This window comes from Aotus nancymaae, unplaced genomic scaffold (genome assembly GCF_030222135.1).
Source record: "Aotus nancymaae isolate 86718 unplaced genomic scaffold, 86718_ANA_hifiasm-v0.15.2.pri h1tg000059l, whole genome shotgun sequence".
NCBI classification, from domain to species: Eukaryota; Metazoa; Chordata; class Mammalia; order Primates; family Aotidae; genus Aotus; species Aotus nancymaae.
In genome coordinates this window covers 37,792,088-37,807,999 of record NW_026988473.1, presented here as the reverse complement: position 1 = coordinate 37,807,999, position 15,912 = coordinate 37,792,088, and the positions used below count along the sequence as shown (strand labels likewise).

At 35.9% G+C, this 15,912-nt stretch overlaps 1 protein-coding gene across 5 annotated transcripts in view; it reads left to right on the top strand.

Annotated features, from left to right (window-relative positions):
* Window positions 1-9,145, top strand: part of GAS2 (growth arrest specific 2) — a 139,575-nt gene extending 130,430 nt beyond the window's left edge. For 3 of the 5 annotated variants that reach the window (XM_064365099.1, XM_064365098.1, XM_064365100.1), the window contains exon 9: window positions 7,901-9,145. In XM_064365099.1, the coding sequence (XP_064221169.1) occupies window positions 7,901-8,119 (219 nt within the window). In that variant the 3' untranslated portion in view covers window positions 8,120-9,145. The remainder of the gene's footprint in view (window positions 1-7,900) is intronic. The other 2 variants (XM_064365102.1, XM_012456475.3) reach the window with 2 other exon arrangements.
* Window positions 9,146-15,912: the final 6,767 nt, after the last annotated feature.

The following is a 15,912-nucleotide window of genomic DNA, read 5'->3' as shown; positions in this document are numbered from 1 at the left end:
TAATTGCCTACATATTCAGCACAGTAATTTGCTGGATATACAAATACCATGTGTTATAATTGCCTACATATTCAGTACAGTAATTTGCTCTACAGGTTTGTAGCCTGGAAGCAACAGGCTCTCCCATATAGCTTAGGTGTGTAGTAGGTTGTACTATCTAGTTTTGTGTAAGTACACTTTATGATGTTCACACAGTGGTTAAATCGCCTAACCACACATTTCTCAGAATTATTCTCATTGTTACATGATGCATGACCATACCCAATTTGCATATGTATTGATGCTACTGGGGTGGCTACCTTTTGGAATGAAGAGCACAAAGTTCAACTCTGTGAAGCATTAAAATAAAAAAGCAGTGAGATACACACTGAACAAAAATCAAAACCCCTACTTACTTATGCTAACAGATAACTTGATATGAATGTATTCCTTTGTGTTACCTCATGTGACACATGTTTACTTCTGAAATAATTAGGGCTACTCAAGAATAATCTTCTGAAGTTAAATTTAATGTTTATTTAGATTTATTAGGACATAAGCCTATGAATCATTTTAAATGAGCACAGTTAATCTTCTTACGCTACTTACTACTTCTGATATTAATGATGTCTTGCCTGTGCTGAATTGTCACAGGTAAGGAACCAAGCATGGGTGAAAACCAAAAGCTAGCACTTTGCAGAATACACAGGTATGGTATAATGGAATAAAGGATTCTTGTCCCAGTTCTGCTACTGATTTGTTGTGTGATCCTGCCTAAGTTGCTTGACTTCTGAGAGCATCAGTATTTTTATCTATAAAAGGAGTAATACTGATAATGGCATTGTAGATTAAAGTGAGTACAACCTGTGGAAGTATAAAATGAAAAGAAGTATTATATGATAACAGTATTGACCCAGTTCTGAGCTTGCATATATGAGATTCCAAAAATGAAGAATACATCATCATCCCTCTCTTCAGAGAGCTCACATATTCTGAAAAGGGACATACAGATAAATCAGCAATTGCAATATTGTGGGATGCACGTAACAATGAAATCATATGTAAACTAAACAGGCCACAGCAAGGAAGGATTCACATGTCTGGGGAAAGAGATGACCATGGACAGTTTTCCAGGTGAAGGTGATGTTTTGAACATCAGGGAAGAGGCAAGGGCTAGAGTTATAATTTGTGAGACAAAAGTAGATAGTAGTGAAAGTTAAAAAGAGAGAGTCGTTAGAGTCAGAAAAGTGGTAGACAAAGGATGGAATATTTTGGAATGGCAGAAAAAGAACAATGAGATAGGTAGTAGGCAATTCAGGAGACAAACTTGTCATAGGTAGTTAAGGAGTAGGGAGTTTCAAGGAAGGAGTGGTCAATATCATTAGGTTCCCTTTCCCTGTGCAGTCAGTTAAGAGGTAGGGGGCAGAAGCAAAGTGTACTGCAAGTTGTACAGTGATTGGAAAGTTAGAAGAGATGACACCAAGTGTGAATGTAACTATCAAGAAGGTCAGATGGGAGGAGAAGGTATGAGAATAAGAGTGGGAATTAATGAGAGTTAGAACATAGTGGGAGGAATTGAACTTGGACAGGACTTCTTTATGAGATAAGAAAGATGGAGTAAAGGATAAATACAGATTCAGGTATATTGGCCAGTAGAGGTGTCAAGACAGGATGCATGCTTGATAAAGGTGAAGTCATCAGTAGGCTGATGGAGGGTGGGTACAAGGAGTGTGTTTGAGAATAATAGATAAAAATGGGAAATGGAGGTGACCAAAACAAAAAGTAAAAGGATCAATTAATTGCAGTTGGTCTAATGTCACTAATCTCTGAGATGGAATGAGTTATTGGATGAAGTATATAATCTTCCTTCTAAACCAGCTCAGCATCTCTGCTGGAAAAGCTCATAGTGTAGGCATTCTATGGGAAGGGAGGGAAGAGTTTGAATAATAATAGCAGGTTGATTTGCTTTTAGGTTAAACAGTAGGAATTTGGTTTATGGAGATGGGGGTGAGTGTTAAACATTTTTCTGAGATTGGTCACATACCAGAAAAGCATGGAATTTAAATCTCTATAATCAGGGCAATAAATCTTTATGAACTTAAAATCTTTAAATCTTTAAAATCTTTAAAAAAAGAATTTATGTATGGGTCCTCTTCTATTTATTTATGTATTTGTTTAAATGGACAAATAAAATTACATGTCTTCATCATTTACAACAAACTTTTAAGGTAATATACATTGCGGAATCACTAAATAGAGCAAAGTAAAAAATGTATTACCTACGTAGTTATCATTTTTATGGCAAGAACTCTTAACATCCACTCTTTTTACATTTTTTTTGAATTAAGGAAGAATACAATATATCATTCTTAACTATAGTCAACATGCAGTTCAATAAATCTCTTGAACTTATTCCTCCTGTCTTACTGTAATTATATGTCCTTTGACCAACATCTTCCTATGACCCTCATCCACCAACCACTCCAGCATCTAGCAACCACCATTCTTTACTTCCATGAGATCAGCATTTTAGATTCCACATATGAGTGAAATTGCTACAGAAAAGGGGTCCAGATCCAGACTTCAATAGAGGGTTCTTGGATGAGTCCATAGAGTAAACTTACCTAGTCCTTATTCAAGATGGAGTTGCTCTTGTTCAAATGCCTCTGACAAAATCATGTGGTATTTTTGTCTTTCTGTGCCTGGCTTATTTCACTTAACACAATGTCCTCTGGGTTCATTCTTGTTGTTGTAAACAAAAAGATTTTCTTCTGTATTATGGCGGAATAGTATTCCATTGTATATATATACCACATTTTCTCTATCCATTCATCCATTAATGGAGATATACGTTGATTCCCTATGGTGGCTATTGTGAATAGTGCTGCAGTGAACATCAGAGTACAGATATCTCTTTGATATACTGATTTCATTTCTTTGTATATATATACCTAGTGGTGGGATTGCTGGATCATATGGTACCTTTATTTTTAATATTTTGAGGAACCTTTATGCTGTTTTTCATAATGGCTCTACTAATTTGCATTCCCACCAATAGTGTGTAAATGTTTCCTTTTCTCCACATTCTTGCCAACACTTATGTTTCATATAACCCTAACGTCTTAACCCATGCTTGAAACTTTTGAACAGCTTAGCCACTGGCTTTCTTAGCAAATTATAGTGTTCAGGTCTGAGACTTCAGCAAGAATGACTCAGAATTGAAAATCTGTTTTCTAGAGTATATTCTTAGACAGGGCCACCAATTTCATGGAGAGGGGTGGTAATGTTTGCTGTGGAAACCTGATAATATTGACCTAAAACCCTTCCATCTCCCAAGAGTAGCCACAATGAGGCATGAGGAAAGGTAATGGCTTCCACAATTACTCCTCTTCGATATGAAATCAATGTTCTTCTTTGAAATTGTAGAAAGTCCTTTTGGTTTTAAGTATTATGGGTAAGTACATGAATCATGGATGCTTAGATGATTGTCATATACAACATCAAGGAAGCATTCAGTGAAAGGCAATAGTGTGTTTATGTATGTTTTCTCTTTTTTTTTCCCCCAGTGTAGCTTAGAAACAGAAAAGCAAAGAAAAAGGAAAAAACAACTCCTTCAAAGCAAGAGAGAAGCATTTTATAGTTCTAATAAATGTATAAGGACCCAACCTACAGAGCAGTGACTAGGTCCATAGAGGAGATCAGGAAAAATAGAAACTGTTTTTCCAATAATTGGAAAAACCAAACAGACTACTAAGGCTGATACCTAATAGAAATCTTCCAAAAGAAAGAAACCTATGATATCTGATTTTACTGTTAGTAATATCCCATTCCTAAGGTGTGCATATAAAGCAACGTCTCCTGTAAATGTTTTACAGGAAGTTGCATCTGTTTCTAAAACAATTCTCTATTTTTGTGGAACATGTTTCAAAAATATAGGTATAAATTGTCTGTTCATTATTTCCTTTAAAAGTCTGGGAGTGGAAGAAGGTCGGCTCATATCTTGGAGAAAAACATCTCTCCAATACAGAACCACAATCAAAGGCAAATTGTTCCCAATGGATCAGCAATTTGGTCTTTGTCCTATTGCTCTCTGCATGGAAAATCAACCACTGGGCAATGAATGTTACCAGGAAAGAAGGCTTTTTCAGTTGATGCAGCCAAGAATGGGAGATCAGTCCCAAATCCATCTCAACTGACTAAAATTAGTGGTTTATAGAGCAGAGAAGAAATGTAACTATGTGTAGGAAAACAGGAATTAGGAATGAGTAAGGAGGAGTTGGTTACAAGATGTAGGTGGTCCCTTAGGCAATCATGATGGGTGAGGTGTCTGGCCCTTATTGTCTAGATGTGATAATCTGGTAAGTTTCAGTTTCTTGACACTATCTGGGAGGCCTGATGGTTGGTTTTCTGAGAAAAAACTCAGATAAAACAATTCTAACTTTCTCCGATTTTAAGACTGGGAGGGTCAATGTCTATGTTTATTCAAAAGAAATCATAAACATTAGTTCTATGGGACACTTGGGCAAGTTTCAAAAGGATGAGATGATCTCATGAAACCCCTAGATTCGGGTTTCAAAATGAGAAAGCAACAAATAGATTCCTCCACCCACCAATCACACAAAATCAATCAACAAATCTGTATGCCTCCTCCAACTGTAGTTCTTATTAAAGGAACGTTCACATAATGAAGCTAGACTTTGGAGATGAATGTTATTCACAAAAATACAATTATGTCCATTAGACTCCACTTACCAAGGCAGGAAAGTGAACCTAAATACATTTTAAGTATTTCTGGCTAATCCTCCCTTATTGACTGTGGTAAGAATATTGGACTGAGACCAACATCTGCAGTAGAAAGGATGTGGAAGAGGAGGTGAGCAGAAATTTAATTCCTGTGTTATTCATATTCTGTATGACTCTGTTTCATGCTGTATCCACTTTGCATAGTACTATGGATTCATTAAGAAATTAGTAAACTGAATTTGTGCCTAAATGGCCAGTATACTCCAGGCTGAAAAATGTTTCTGTCACTGCTTCCCAGAATTGTTTAAAAACCGTTCTGACTGGTGGTTCTTTCTGGTTGAAATGGTCTGTTCACAAGCACTGAATTGAACTTGGGCATTTTGCCAGGGGCATTGAAACTGAGGATATTTGGAGGCAACTCTTAAACGTAAGTTGCAGAGCTAGGAAGTGCCAGAACTTCAACAATAGGCAAAGTTGCTCTCTAGAACAGTGGGAGAATCAAAGTGCTATTCTGACATTGGCCTTTGCAGTTTTTGTCCCAGTGACTTTAAGTTTTGGAAGCTGGCAGTAGAGACTCATGCAGAAACATGTGGGACTATGAATATGTGGATGAAATTATAAAAGTCCTAGTTGATTTTATTTCTTTAGTAAAAACTGTCAAGAGAAAAGCACTAAACTAGAATCAGGTGCTAAGAACCTGGCTCCAGTCCAACCTGATTCCAGTCAGGTTCTTGTTTTCCAGAATCAGACACTGAGAATCAGATCTTTTATTTGATTTACTTAGGTCCTAAGATCTGGTTCTCAGTGTCTGCATCTGTAAAACAGCATGGTACTGTGACCGAAACACCAGGGGTTAGGCCCTCTTGCTTGGTACACAGAAAGTTAATCCCTAATACAATGAGTATTGCCAGGGAAGAAGGCTTTATTTGGGTGCTGCAGCCAAGAAGAACAAATCAGTCTCAAATTCATTTTAGCAATCAACTAAAATTCAGAGTTTCTGTAGTGGAGAAGGAATGTAGCTACATACAGGAAAACAGGAATTTTAGGGAGGGGAAGGAGTCTGGCATCTAATTATCTTGTACCATCTGTTCCTTAACCAAAGGTCAGTTTGCTGAAGGAGAAACTCAGATGAGACAAATTTAAGTTTCAAGTTTTCAATTTCTATATTTATTTATATAAGTAAATATTAGTTCTGTGGGACACTTGAGCCAATTTCAGTACCACTGGCAGGGCCAGGAAAGGCAAAGTAGTTACAAGCTAAACTCTCTTTTTATCTGCTTTTATTTCAGTGATTCTTATTGAGATTTTATTTAATGAGTACATTCCAATACTAAAATAAGTTTGAAGACTTCCAGCTGGAAGATGTGTTCTAAGGTCCCTTTGTTACTGAAATGCCAGACGTTCTGTCTAGGTCCTGCTGCTTACTGCATAGAAAGCCAGTCACTGAGACAATGAGTATTGCCAGGGAAAAAGGCCTTATTCAGGTGCCAGGGAAAAAGGCCTTATTCGGGTGCTGCAGCCAGAGAGCTGGGTTATCAGTGTCAAGTCCATCTCCCTGATGGACTAAAATTAAGGTTTTATATACCAGGAAAGAAATGTAACCATGAAAACAGGAATTAGGGAGGGGTAAGGAAGAGGAATTGGTCAACAGGGAGCAGATAGTCCATTAGGCAATCACAACAGAGGAGGGATCTGAGGTCTCATTGTCTAGATGCGGTGATCTAGTGAGTTTCAGCTCCTTCATACTATATGGGAGCCTGCTGGTTGGTTTCCTGAGAAGGGAACACAAATAAGACAATTGTAATTTTCTCAAATTTTAAGACTGGGAGGGTCAATTCCTATGTTTATTCAAAATAAACCAAAAACATCAGTTCTATGGGACAGTTCTGCTGGTTTCACTTTATGAAATTCTAATATTCTAAATGAGAATAACCAGTAGAAATACACTTAATTCTTATAAATCTATTAGTTTTAATTACTATTTTTTATTAAATTTTTATTAGTTGGTACAATATTTGATTTTGAAAACCACTTCATGTCAACCACAAAAATGAGATTCTGTGAAACCCCCAAATACACATGTATAAATTTTAGATACAGGCATATAGAAAGCGGGTCCAAAACCTTCATCAAAACCTACATAAAGGGGTAAGAACACAAGTCATCTCCCACTGGCTGGGAGTCAAAAAAAGTCTAGATCTCAAGCTGACACAGAGTAAGAAGAATTGAAACAGATGCTGTAGCCTCTATGATATGACTTCCCAGACCTCTCACAATCACATCCTCTTCCCAACATTATGGTGCCCATATGTATCCATAACATAGTGGGCAGGAGAGGGGGAGAGGGAGTCAGCAGGGTCTTTGATGATTATGCGACATTACCTCTTAATAGTAAATTTTCTGATACTTGAAAGAAGCCGATGACAAATTCTTTGGCTTTCAATGCCAAACCTCCGTAACATATTTTTGCTAGATAGAAAGATTCATGCATTCTTCACATTTAAATCAATAACTTGGTTAAGTTGGAGCTCTAGATGGCTCCTGGTCCTAGACGTAAGTTGTTTGTTTGTTTTAAAAGCCATATTCTACAAAGATTAGGAAGAAAAATAATAAAGAAAAACGTAGATGTTTGCCTATTCAAAAACACCTTGCCTTCAAGGGCTCAGACAATGACTGGGCAAAACTCCAGTAATTTTTTTAGTGCATTTTCAATGTTATTTTGTATTGAATATTTGTCTGAATCTTAGCATTATAATTCAATAGCAGACATTTCCATGGTCTTTAAAATCCTGACTCAGAGGAGAATAACCCACTGGGAGAAATGGAGCACCAAGCTGAGTCAGTAGGTAGGAACCAGAGGCAGTGATAAGAACTGTAATAGAACATTAAATGTCAGAGAGAAACCTCCAGGCACATTAAACCAAAGAATTATACATAGGTGCTGTTTCCCATAGCACAGCCAAGCTGGGTTCTGAGGATGTTTATCCTTAATCCACTTCCATAGAAAAAACAGCACTTCCTTCATAGACTGTATGCTAACTCAGACATTGTGCACCAAGTAGAAAAACAATGGTTCATGAAATAGGAACCAAAACATTAATTTCACTAGAACCAGGGTTTGATTCAGGATACTGTAAGAATTCGCAAATTTAACACTTCTAATGTTTTTTCATTTCAGATGCTGCACAACAAACATGTCATGGTCCGTGTGGGAGGAGGCTGGGAAACTTTTGCAGGGTATTTGTTGAAACACGACCCCTGCCGAATGCTGCAGATCTCCCGTGTGGATGGCAAAACATCCCCTATCCAAAGCAAATCTCCAACTCTAAAGGACATGAATCCAGATAACTACTTGGTGGTCTCTGCCAATTATAAGGCTAAGAAGGAGATTAAATGAAACAAGTTGGTCACAACAAGGGGACCCTATAATGGCCTGTATCCACTTCTCCAGTATAGTCAGTTTAGTTCATATGCTCTGAAAACTGTTTTGGAGAAAGGTATAACAGACAGAAAAAATGTCATCATGTTGAAAAATGTTCAAAGAGTAGCACTATTTATTTTTAATGCTTCTGTAGAATATGACCTATGAAAAGAAATTCTAAACTCAGATTTAAATTAGACAAATTTTAGGCAAATTATTTCTCAATATGCGAAAAGTATTTAGAACACAAACAATATTAGAAACAATTCTGGCTAAAGATAAACACTATAAGGAGAAAACATTTAGGATTTGCAGATATGTCAACAGAAAGTGCCTGCTTTATGTCCATGAGTAAAAGCACCCCAGACATTTTTATAATTGCAGGATTTTTATGCTGTTTTTTTTTTTTTTTACAAAATGATGATTAGTGTGATAATGTGCTACAAAAAAAAATATCCAACAGCACTACAAATAAGTACGGAGTATTCACAGTAGTAATACATTACTGGAAAGGCCACTTAGAAAAGTTTACATTTACTTGGAAGGTTGCCTTAAAGTATCTGTCTTATCTATGACCAAATATCTGGGGTACTTTTGGAAGTTGTTAGTACACCCCCTTAGAGAATAGCTTATGAGTTATTTCACACATTCCTGAGCACATGGCTGTGTTTAGAATGACCTAGTGTAATTTACACATGAGCTGACATATGTTGATATTTTGAGTAAATTGTACAGTCAACTCTTCATTGGTTTCATGTTATTTCAAAGTATTTCTTATTAAAAATATATCTTTAGTTAATCCTATTTTGCTATGCTGTCTAGTAAATTCACTGTAGCTAATGGTGTTACAGACTTACGTATACCCTTGTATACCTGGGACAGGGCTGTTTTATACCAATAAACAGCAAAATATTGTCCTTACTGATTCAAGAATTAAAAGGATAAATTTTTAAAATGTTATCTGTCTCTAAATCAATGCCTCATTTTGAAATCAAGTTAATTTTCAAATGGCAACTTTCCCCAAGACTTATAAGAAAAATCAAATTAGGGCTCCCTTGCACTTCTTCATTTTGGGAGATGAGTGATTGTGGGTGATAGTTTTCCTTAGCAGAGAGTTCAGGTTTTATTATAGGTAGTAATGTAAGTGCTACTCTGAGTATAAAAAGGATAGAAAATTAAATTTTCATTTATTCATTTTTCAACATCAACAAAGAAATCTACCTTTCTTGCTCCAAAAAGTCAGGAAGGGAGAAAGTTTGTTACATGACAAATTTGTCAAAACACACAAAACCTGTCAACTGAGAAGTTTGTAAACAACATGCATGGCACAATTTTGTAGGGCTGGAAGTGATAATAATCATTTGGGGGAAATAAAGTCAGTGAAACCTATAAAAAAAATGAATCAAAAACGACACTGAAGTGTTGTAGGAGATAAAGTCACCTTGGTACAGTGAATAATCTAATCTATTTTAAAATATAACATGGAGTGATAAAGATTAAGATCTTTAAATTACCTAATATTGACACTGAATTTCTTTGAATAGCTAATGACAGTATTTCCATCAAAATTTTCTCCTGTGCCTAAATTTGTTCCATAAGCATATTTATATCCTTATAATTATTCCATTGGCTATCTCTAAACAAAATTTAAAAATAATAACTTCATTAATTTAAAGAATAAGTGTAGCTTAACAAAAGTAATATTAACCTCATTATTGCATTAGTAGTTATCTATTGCTGCATTAAATTGCCACCAACTTGGTAGCTGAATAAGCATATTTATTATCTCACATTTCTGAAGTCAGATGTTCAACATGGTTTCACTGGGCTAAAGTCGGAGTGTCACCAAGGCTGTTTTCTTTTCTGAAGAGTCTAGGGGAGCATCCATTTCCCTTCTTTTTCCATCTTCTAGAGGACACCTGCATTCCTAGGCTCCATAATTTCCTTCCTCCATCTTCAAAATTGGCAATGTAGCATCTCTATGACCCGTCTTCTTTCTTCACATCTTTCTCTCATAAGTTGGAAAAGTTTTCTGCTTTTAAGGATTATATGATTAGATCGGATCTACCTGGATAATCTATTTTAAGTTCATTAACTTGATTACATCTAAAAAATCCACTTTGCCATGTAACATAACATATTCACAGGTTCCAGGGATTAGGACATGAATATATTTGGAAAGGAGGGAAGGATTATCACACCCATACCACATCTAAGATGGTCTTTTGAGTGTCACTGAAAACATGGTCACAACTGGCACTTGAGTCTAGCTGCTAGTCAATCAGCACGAAACAGTGATGTGAAAAAAAATAGACTATATTCAGCCTCTTACTCCTCGACTTCTTATTGAAGACTGGCCAGGACATAGACCAAAGTAAGTTAATGTCATCTTATTCTCAGCTAGATGTAAGATCCAAGGAAGAACAATGGAGAGATGGGTCCTATACCCAATGAATAAAGGATTTAAAAGTCTTAAGTAATAATCTGGTTGCAAACAGAGTGGAAACATCTCAAACCAGAAGTCCAAGTAAATAGTAAAAAGGCCACAGTGAGAAATATTATCAACACATTGAGCAGACTAGGCCAATTCTAAAATTGACTCTCTGCTATCATATTCAGTGTCTTCTGATGTGGGTGAGGACAGAATAGTACCTACAGGATGGGTGGTGAAAGTGCTTGAATCAGAGACATAAAAAGAATGATTTCAGGAACCCTGGGAGGTGTTCATTTTTTACTGTTAAGAAATTACTTGGAAGAACTGTTAGCTGTCTTGTCTACAGATTGTTCTGTACTAGCCAAAAGAATAGAAGCAGGGAGGATGAATAGAAAACTCTGGATCACCAATCACCAATGTAGCTCAAAGGAAAGAGGAACTTCATTACAAAAATGATCCAGACACAATGTCCACCTCATAAGGTACTTGACACTTTGTCACTGAAAAGACAGTATCGACTAGATGGTTGACTTCCTTAAAGCTGTTACCAAAGGAACATTTAAAAACACTGGGTGAGTAAATTAAATTTAAACTTGTTTGTGATTAAATTTTTTTCTCAAATTCCTCTCTCTGGGTCATGTTCGGCTCTTTGTCGTTAGGGTTTCTGAAGAGCATTGACTGTCTCTCAGAACAGAGCATGAAATGAGTTTTTCTAGACATATGAAGAAGGAAACCAACCAACTACATATCTAACGTGTACAGTATCTTCAGATCAACTATGAAGTTATGAAATCCTATAATCCTCTCATTTTGCATTTTAAGAGCCATAGGCATCAGAAAGTTTAAATAATCTGCCTAAGGTAAAACAGGTAATGGCTCTAATTCCAATGCTTTTCTCTTTATAAAGTTCTATTTCATGACTCTTAATCAGAGTAAGGTAAGATGATCAAATCTCAATCCCAATTCCTAGAAACTCAAAAGTGGAAAGATCAAAAATTATCTCAAATCCTCTGACTTCAGATTGAGATTTTCTAGCTAAATTTCCCCAAAGTTAAACATGCATCTAAACTCATGCCTTTAGATGCACAATTAAATGTTATTTCTATGATCTCTAGTGTCAAAACCTTTGTGCATAAAAGGATCTTAGTAGCTGAGAGTTAGAAGGAGCCTTGAATTATTGAAGACTGATGATAACTGGTGTTGGCCTGACTGATAACTGCTGTTCACATTGTTATATAATGTGTTTATCTCCTTTAAAAGTAATTCATATTATTTGGGGGGTTATTTGGGGGGTTATTTGGGAAATTTATTTTTTACCATTTAAGAAATATCCAACTGTTTTCCAGAATGGGTGTACCAATTCCTTATTCCACCAGCATTGTATGATCATTTGTTTCTCCATATCCTCACCAACAATTGGTATTTCCACTTTTACTGATCATAGCCATTAGGCGAAAAAAGGGAGGGCATCTTTATTTTAATTTGCATTTTCCTAATGACTAATGAAGCTGAACACCTTGGTAGTAGTGCTTGTTTTACAGTTTGTTTGGTGAAATACCATTCAAATCTTTTGCCCTTTTTTAATTGGATTATCTTAATGAGTCGTAAGAGTTCTGTAAATTCTGGATATAAGCTACTTATTTGATATTGCAAGTATTTTCTCCCAGTCTATAGTTTGCTCTTTCTTTCTTTTCTTTTCCTTACTTCCTTCTTTTCTTCCTCCCCTCCCTTCCCCTCCCTTCGCTTCTCCTCTCCCTCTTCTCCTCTCTCATTTCTTCTTTTGAGATGGAGTATCATCCTCCTCTCTCTTCTTTCGAGATGGAGTATTGTCCAGGCTGGAGTACAGTGGTGCAAATCTCAGCTCACTGCAACCTCTGCCTCCCGGACTCAAGCAATTCTTGTGCCTCAGCCTCCCAAGTAGCTGGGACTAGAGGCATACACCACCATGCCTGGCTAATTTTTGTATTTTTAGTAGAGACAGGGTTTGGTAATGTTGGCTGGGCTGGTCTCAAACTCGTGACCTCAAGCCATCCACCCACCTTGACCCCCCCAAAGTGCTGGGATTGCAGGCATGAGCCACTGCACACAGCCGCCTTTGAAATTTAATAGTGCTTTTGAAATTAAAATTTTTATGAAGTAAAATTTATTTATAATTTTTAAAATTAATAATGCTTTTGGTGTCGCATCTAAGAAATCTTTGCCTAACTCAAGGTCATAAGGATTTTTTCCCACGTTTTCATCTAGAAGTTAAATGGTTTGTTATTGCATTCAGCTCTATGATACATTTTAATTTTTGTGTATGGTGTGAAGGCTTTTTAATTGTATTGGCATATGGATTCAGTTTTCCCAGCAGCAAATGTTATTTCCCCTTTTCTCCATTGAAGTGCCCTGTAAAAAATCTAAGTTGATATCTAAACCTTCTATTCTGTTTCACTGATCTAGCTAGCTATCCTTAAGCCAATACCACACTATCTTGACTATTGTGGCTTTATAGTACATTTCGAAATCAGGTAGTATAAATTTTCCTATTTCTTCTTTCAGAAATTACAATTTCAAAGGATAATTTCAACTTTTATTTTACATTCAGCAGGTACACATGAAGGTTACATGGATACACTGCATAATGCTGAGCTTTGGGGTGCAACTGATCGTATCACCCAGGAAGTGACTATCGTACCCAATAGTCAAACGTTGCCATCCTCCCTCTCTCTCCTCGAGTAGTCCCCAGTGTATATTGTTGCCATATTTACATCCATGAGTATCCATCCAGTGCTTAGTTCTCAGTGAGAACATGTGGTATTTAGTTTTCTGTTTCTGCATAAATTCATTTAGAATAATGACCTTCAGCTGCATCCACATTGCTGCAAAGGACATGATTATGTTGTTATTATGGCTATGTAATATTCCATGGCATATATGTATCACATTTTCTTTATGCAGTCTACCATTGATGGACACCTAGGTGGACTCCGTGTCTTTGCTATTGTGAATAGCGCTGCAATGAACATATATTAATACATATGTCTTTTTTGGTAGAATGATTTATTGTCTTTGGATATATACCCAGTAATAGGATTGCCAGATACAATGCCAGTTCTAAGTTCTTTGGGAAGTCTCCAAACTGCTTTCCATAGTGGCTGAACTGAATGACTTACATTCCCACCAATAGTGTATTAGAATTCCCTTTTCACAGCGGCCTCAGCAGCATGTAGTTTTCTTACCTTTTTAATACTAGCCATTCTGACTGGTGTGAAATGTATCTCATTTCGGTTTTGATTTGCATATCCCTGATGATTAGTGATGATGAGGATGTTTTCACATTTGTTGGTCACTTGTATGTCTTCTTTTGAGAAGTGTTTGCTCATGTCTTTTGGCCATTTTTTTTAATATAGTTGTTTTTTACTTGTTTAAATTCTTTATAGATTCTGGATATTAGACCTTTGTTAGATGCATAGTTTGTGATTATTTTCTCCATTCTGTGGATTGTCTGTTTACTCCCTTGATAAAAGTTTCTTTTGCTCTGCAGTAACTGTTTCTCACTTGTCAATTTTTGTTTTTGTTGCAATTGCTTTTGAGGACTTGAGCATAAATATTTTCCCAAGGCCGATACCCAGAATACTATTTTCTAGGTTTCCTTCTAGGATTCTTATAGTCTGAGACCTTAGAATTAAATCTTTAATCCATCTTGAGTTTCATTCTTCTGCTTATGGCTAGCCAGCTACTCCAGTACCACTTATTGACTGGGGAGTACTTTCTCCATTGCCAATTTTCATCAACTTTGTCAAAGGCCAGGTGAGTCTAGTTGTGCAGCTTTATTTCTGGATTCTCTATTCTGTTCCACTCTGTGGAAAAAAATGACATTGGCAGCTTGATAGGAATAGCATTGAATTTATAGATACCTTGTGTAGTACGTCCATTTTAATGATATTGATACTTCAAATCCATAAGCATGGAATAATTTTCCATTTGTTTCTTTCAGTGTGTATTGTAATCGACCTTTTAGAGATATTTCACCTCCTTGGTTACATGCATTCCTAGGTAGTTATTGTGCGTGTGGCTATTGTAAATTGGATTGCATTCTTGATATGGCTCTCAGCTTGAATATTATTGGTGTATAGAAATGCTGATTTTTGTATGTTGATTTTGTATCCTGAAACTTAAGTTGTTTATCCATTTTAAAGCCTTTTGGCAGAGTCATTAGGGTTGTCTAGGTATAGCATCATGTTGTCAGCGTAGAGAGATAGTTTGACAACTTCTTTTCCTATATGGATGCTTTGTATTTTTTTCTCTTGCCTGATTGTTCTGGCGTCAAAGTACTTCCCTACTTTGTTTTTACAAAATTGTTTTGGCTTTTCTAAGTCTTGCTTTCCAAACAAATTTAAGAATCATCTTATTAAGTTCTCTAGAAAAGTTTGCTGGAATTTTGCACTGAATTTACTGGCCCATTTGAGAAATACCGTCTTTCAGTCCAAAAACATACAATATTTCTTCATTTAGATCTCAATTTCTTGGCAATGTTTTGTCATTTTTAATGTCTAGAGTTTGTTTTTCCTTTTATACTATTTATTATAATTGAAATTTTCCTTTCAACTATAGATTGTTTATTGCTTGCATATAAAAATAGAATTGGCTTTCATATATTTTTCATTCTGCAAGATTGCTAAAGTCATTTATTAGTTCCATAAGTTTTTGTGGAACCTATGAGAAGTTTCTACCTATGAGACACTTGGTATTTTTTAACCTACTTTAAATATGTATGTTACTTATAATGTAACTATGTCTAAGAAATATAGACAAGAGAAAAGGGCATTTTAGGAGTTAGGCAGGAAAAGGAGTTTAGCGTAACTCCTTGACATCTGACTTATGTGACAAGATAAATTTCAAAGAAATAGCCTAGAGAGCATCAATCTGTGTGCAAAACTAATTAGTTCCACTTCAGATAAGTTTGAGATACTTGCAAAGAATGGCTCAAACCTGTTTTTATAACTAAAAAACATTAACACAAAACTCAACACATATTTGGTACTATAAAAATAGCCAATGCAATTCAGAATAAAAAAGAAGTATCATATCCAGGGGAGTAATGTATGAATACTTATTTCTTAGACAACAGTAATCACATTCAAAGTCAGCATTTGCAAGATGAACCATAACTAGAAGAAGGAGACTACGACAATAAAAAGCCATGTCAAATAGGAAACTAAAGTGTTTGAGTTACTGGAACCAAAACTTCATCAAAGTCTGTTATACATACAAATGCCTTGTGTCTATAGCTTTTGAGAAAAATCAAGAAAAAAGCCACAATACTATATTCGAATTAATTTAGAACATGTAT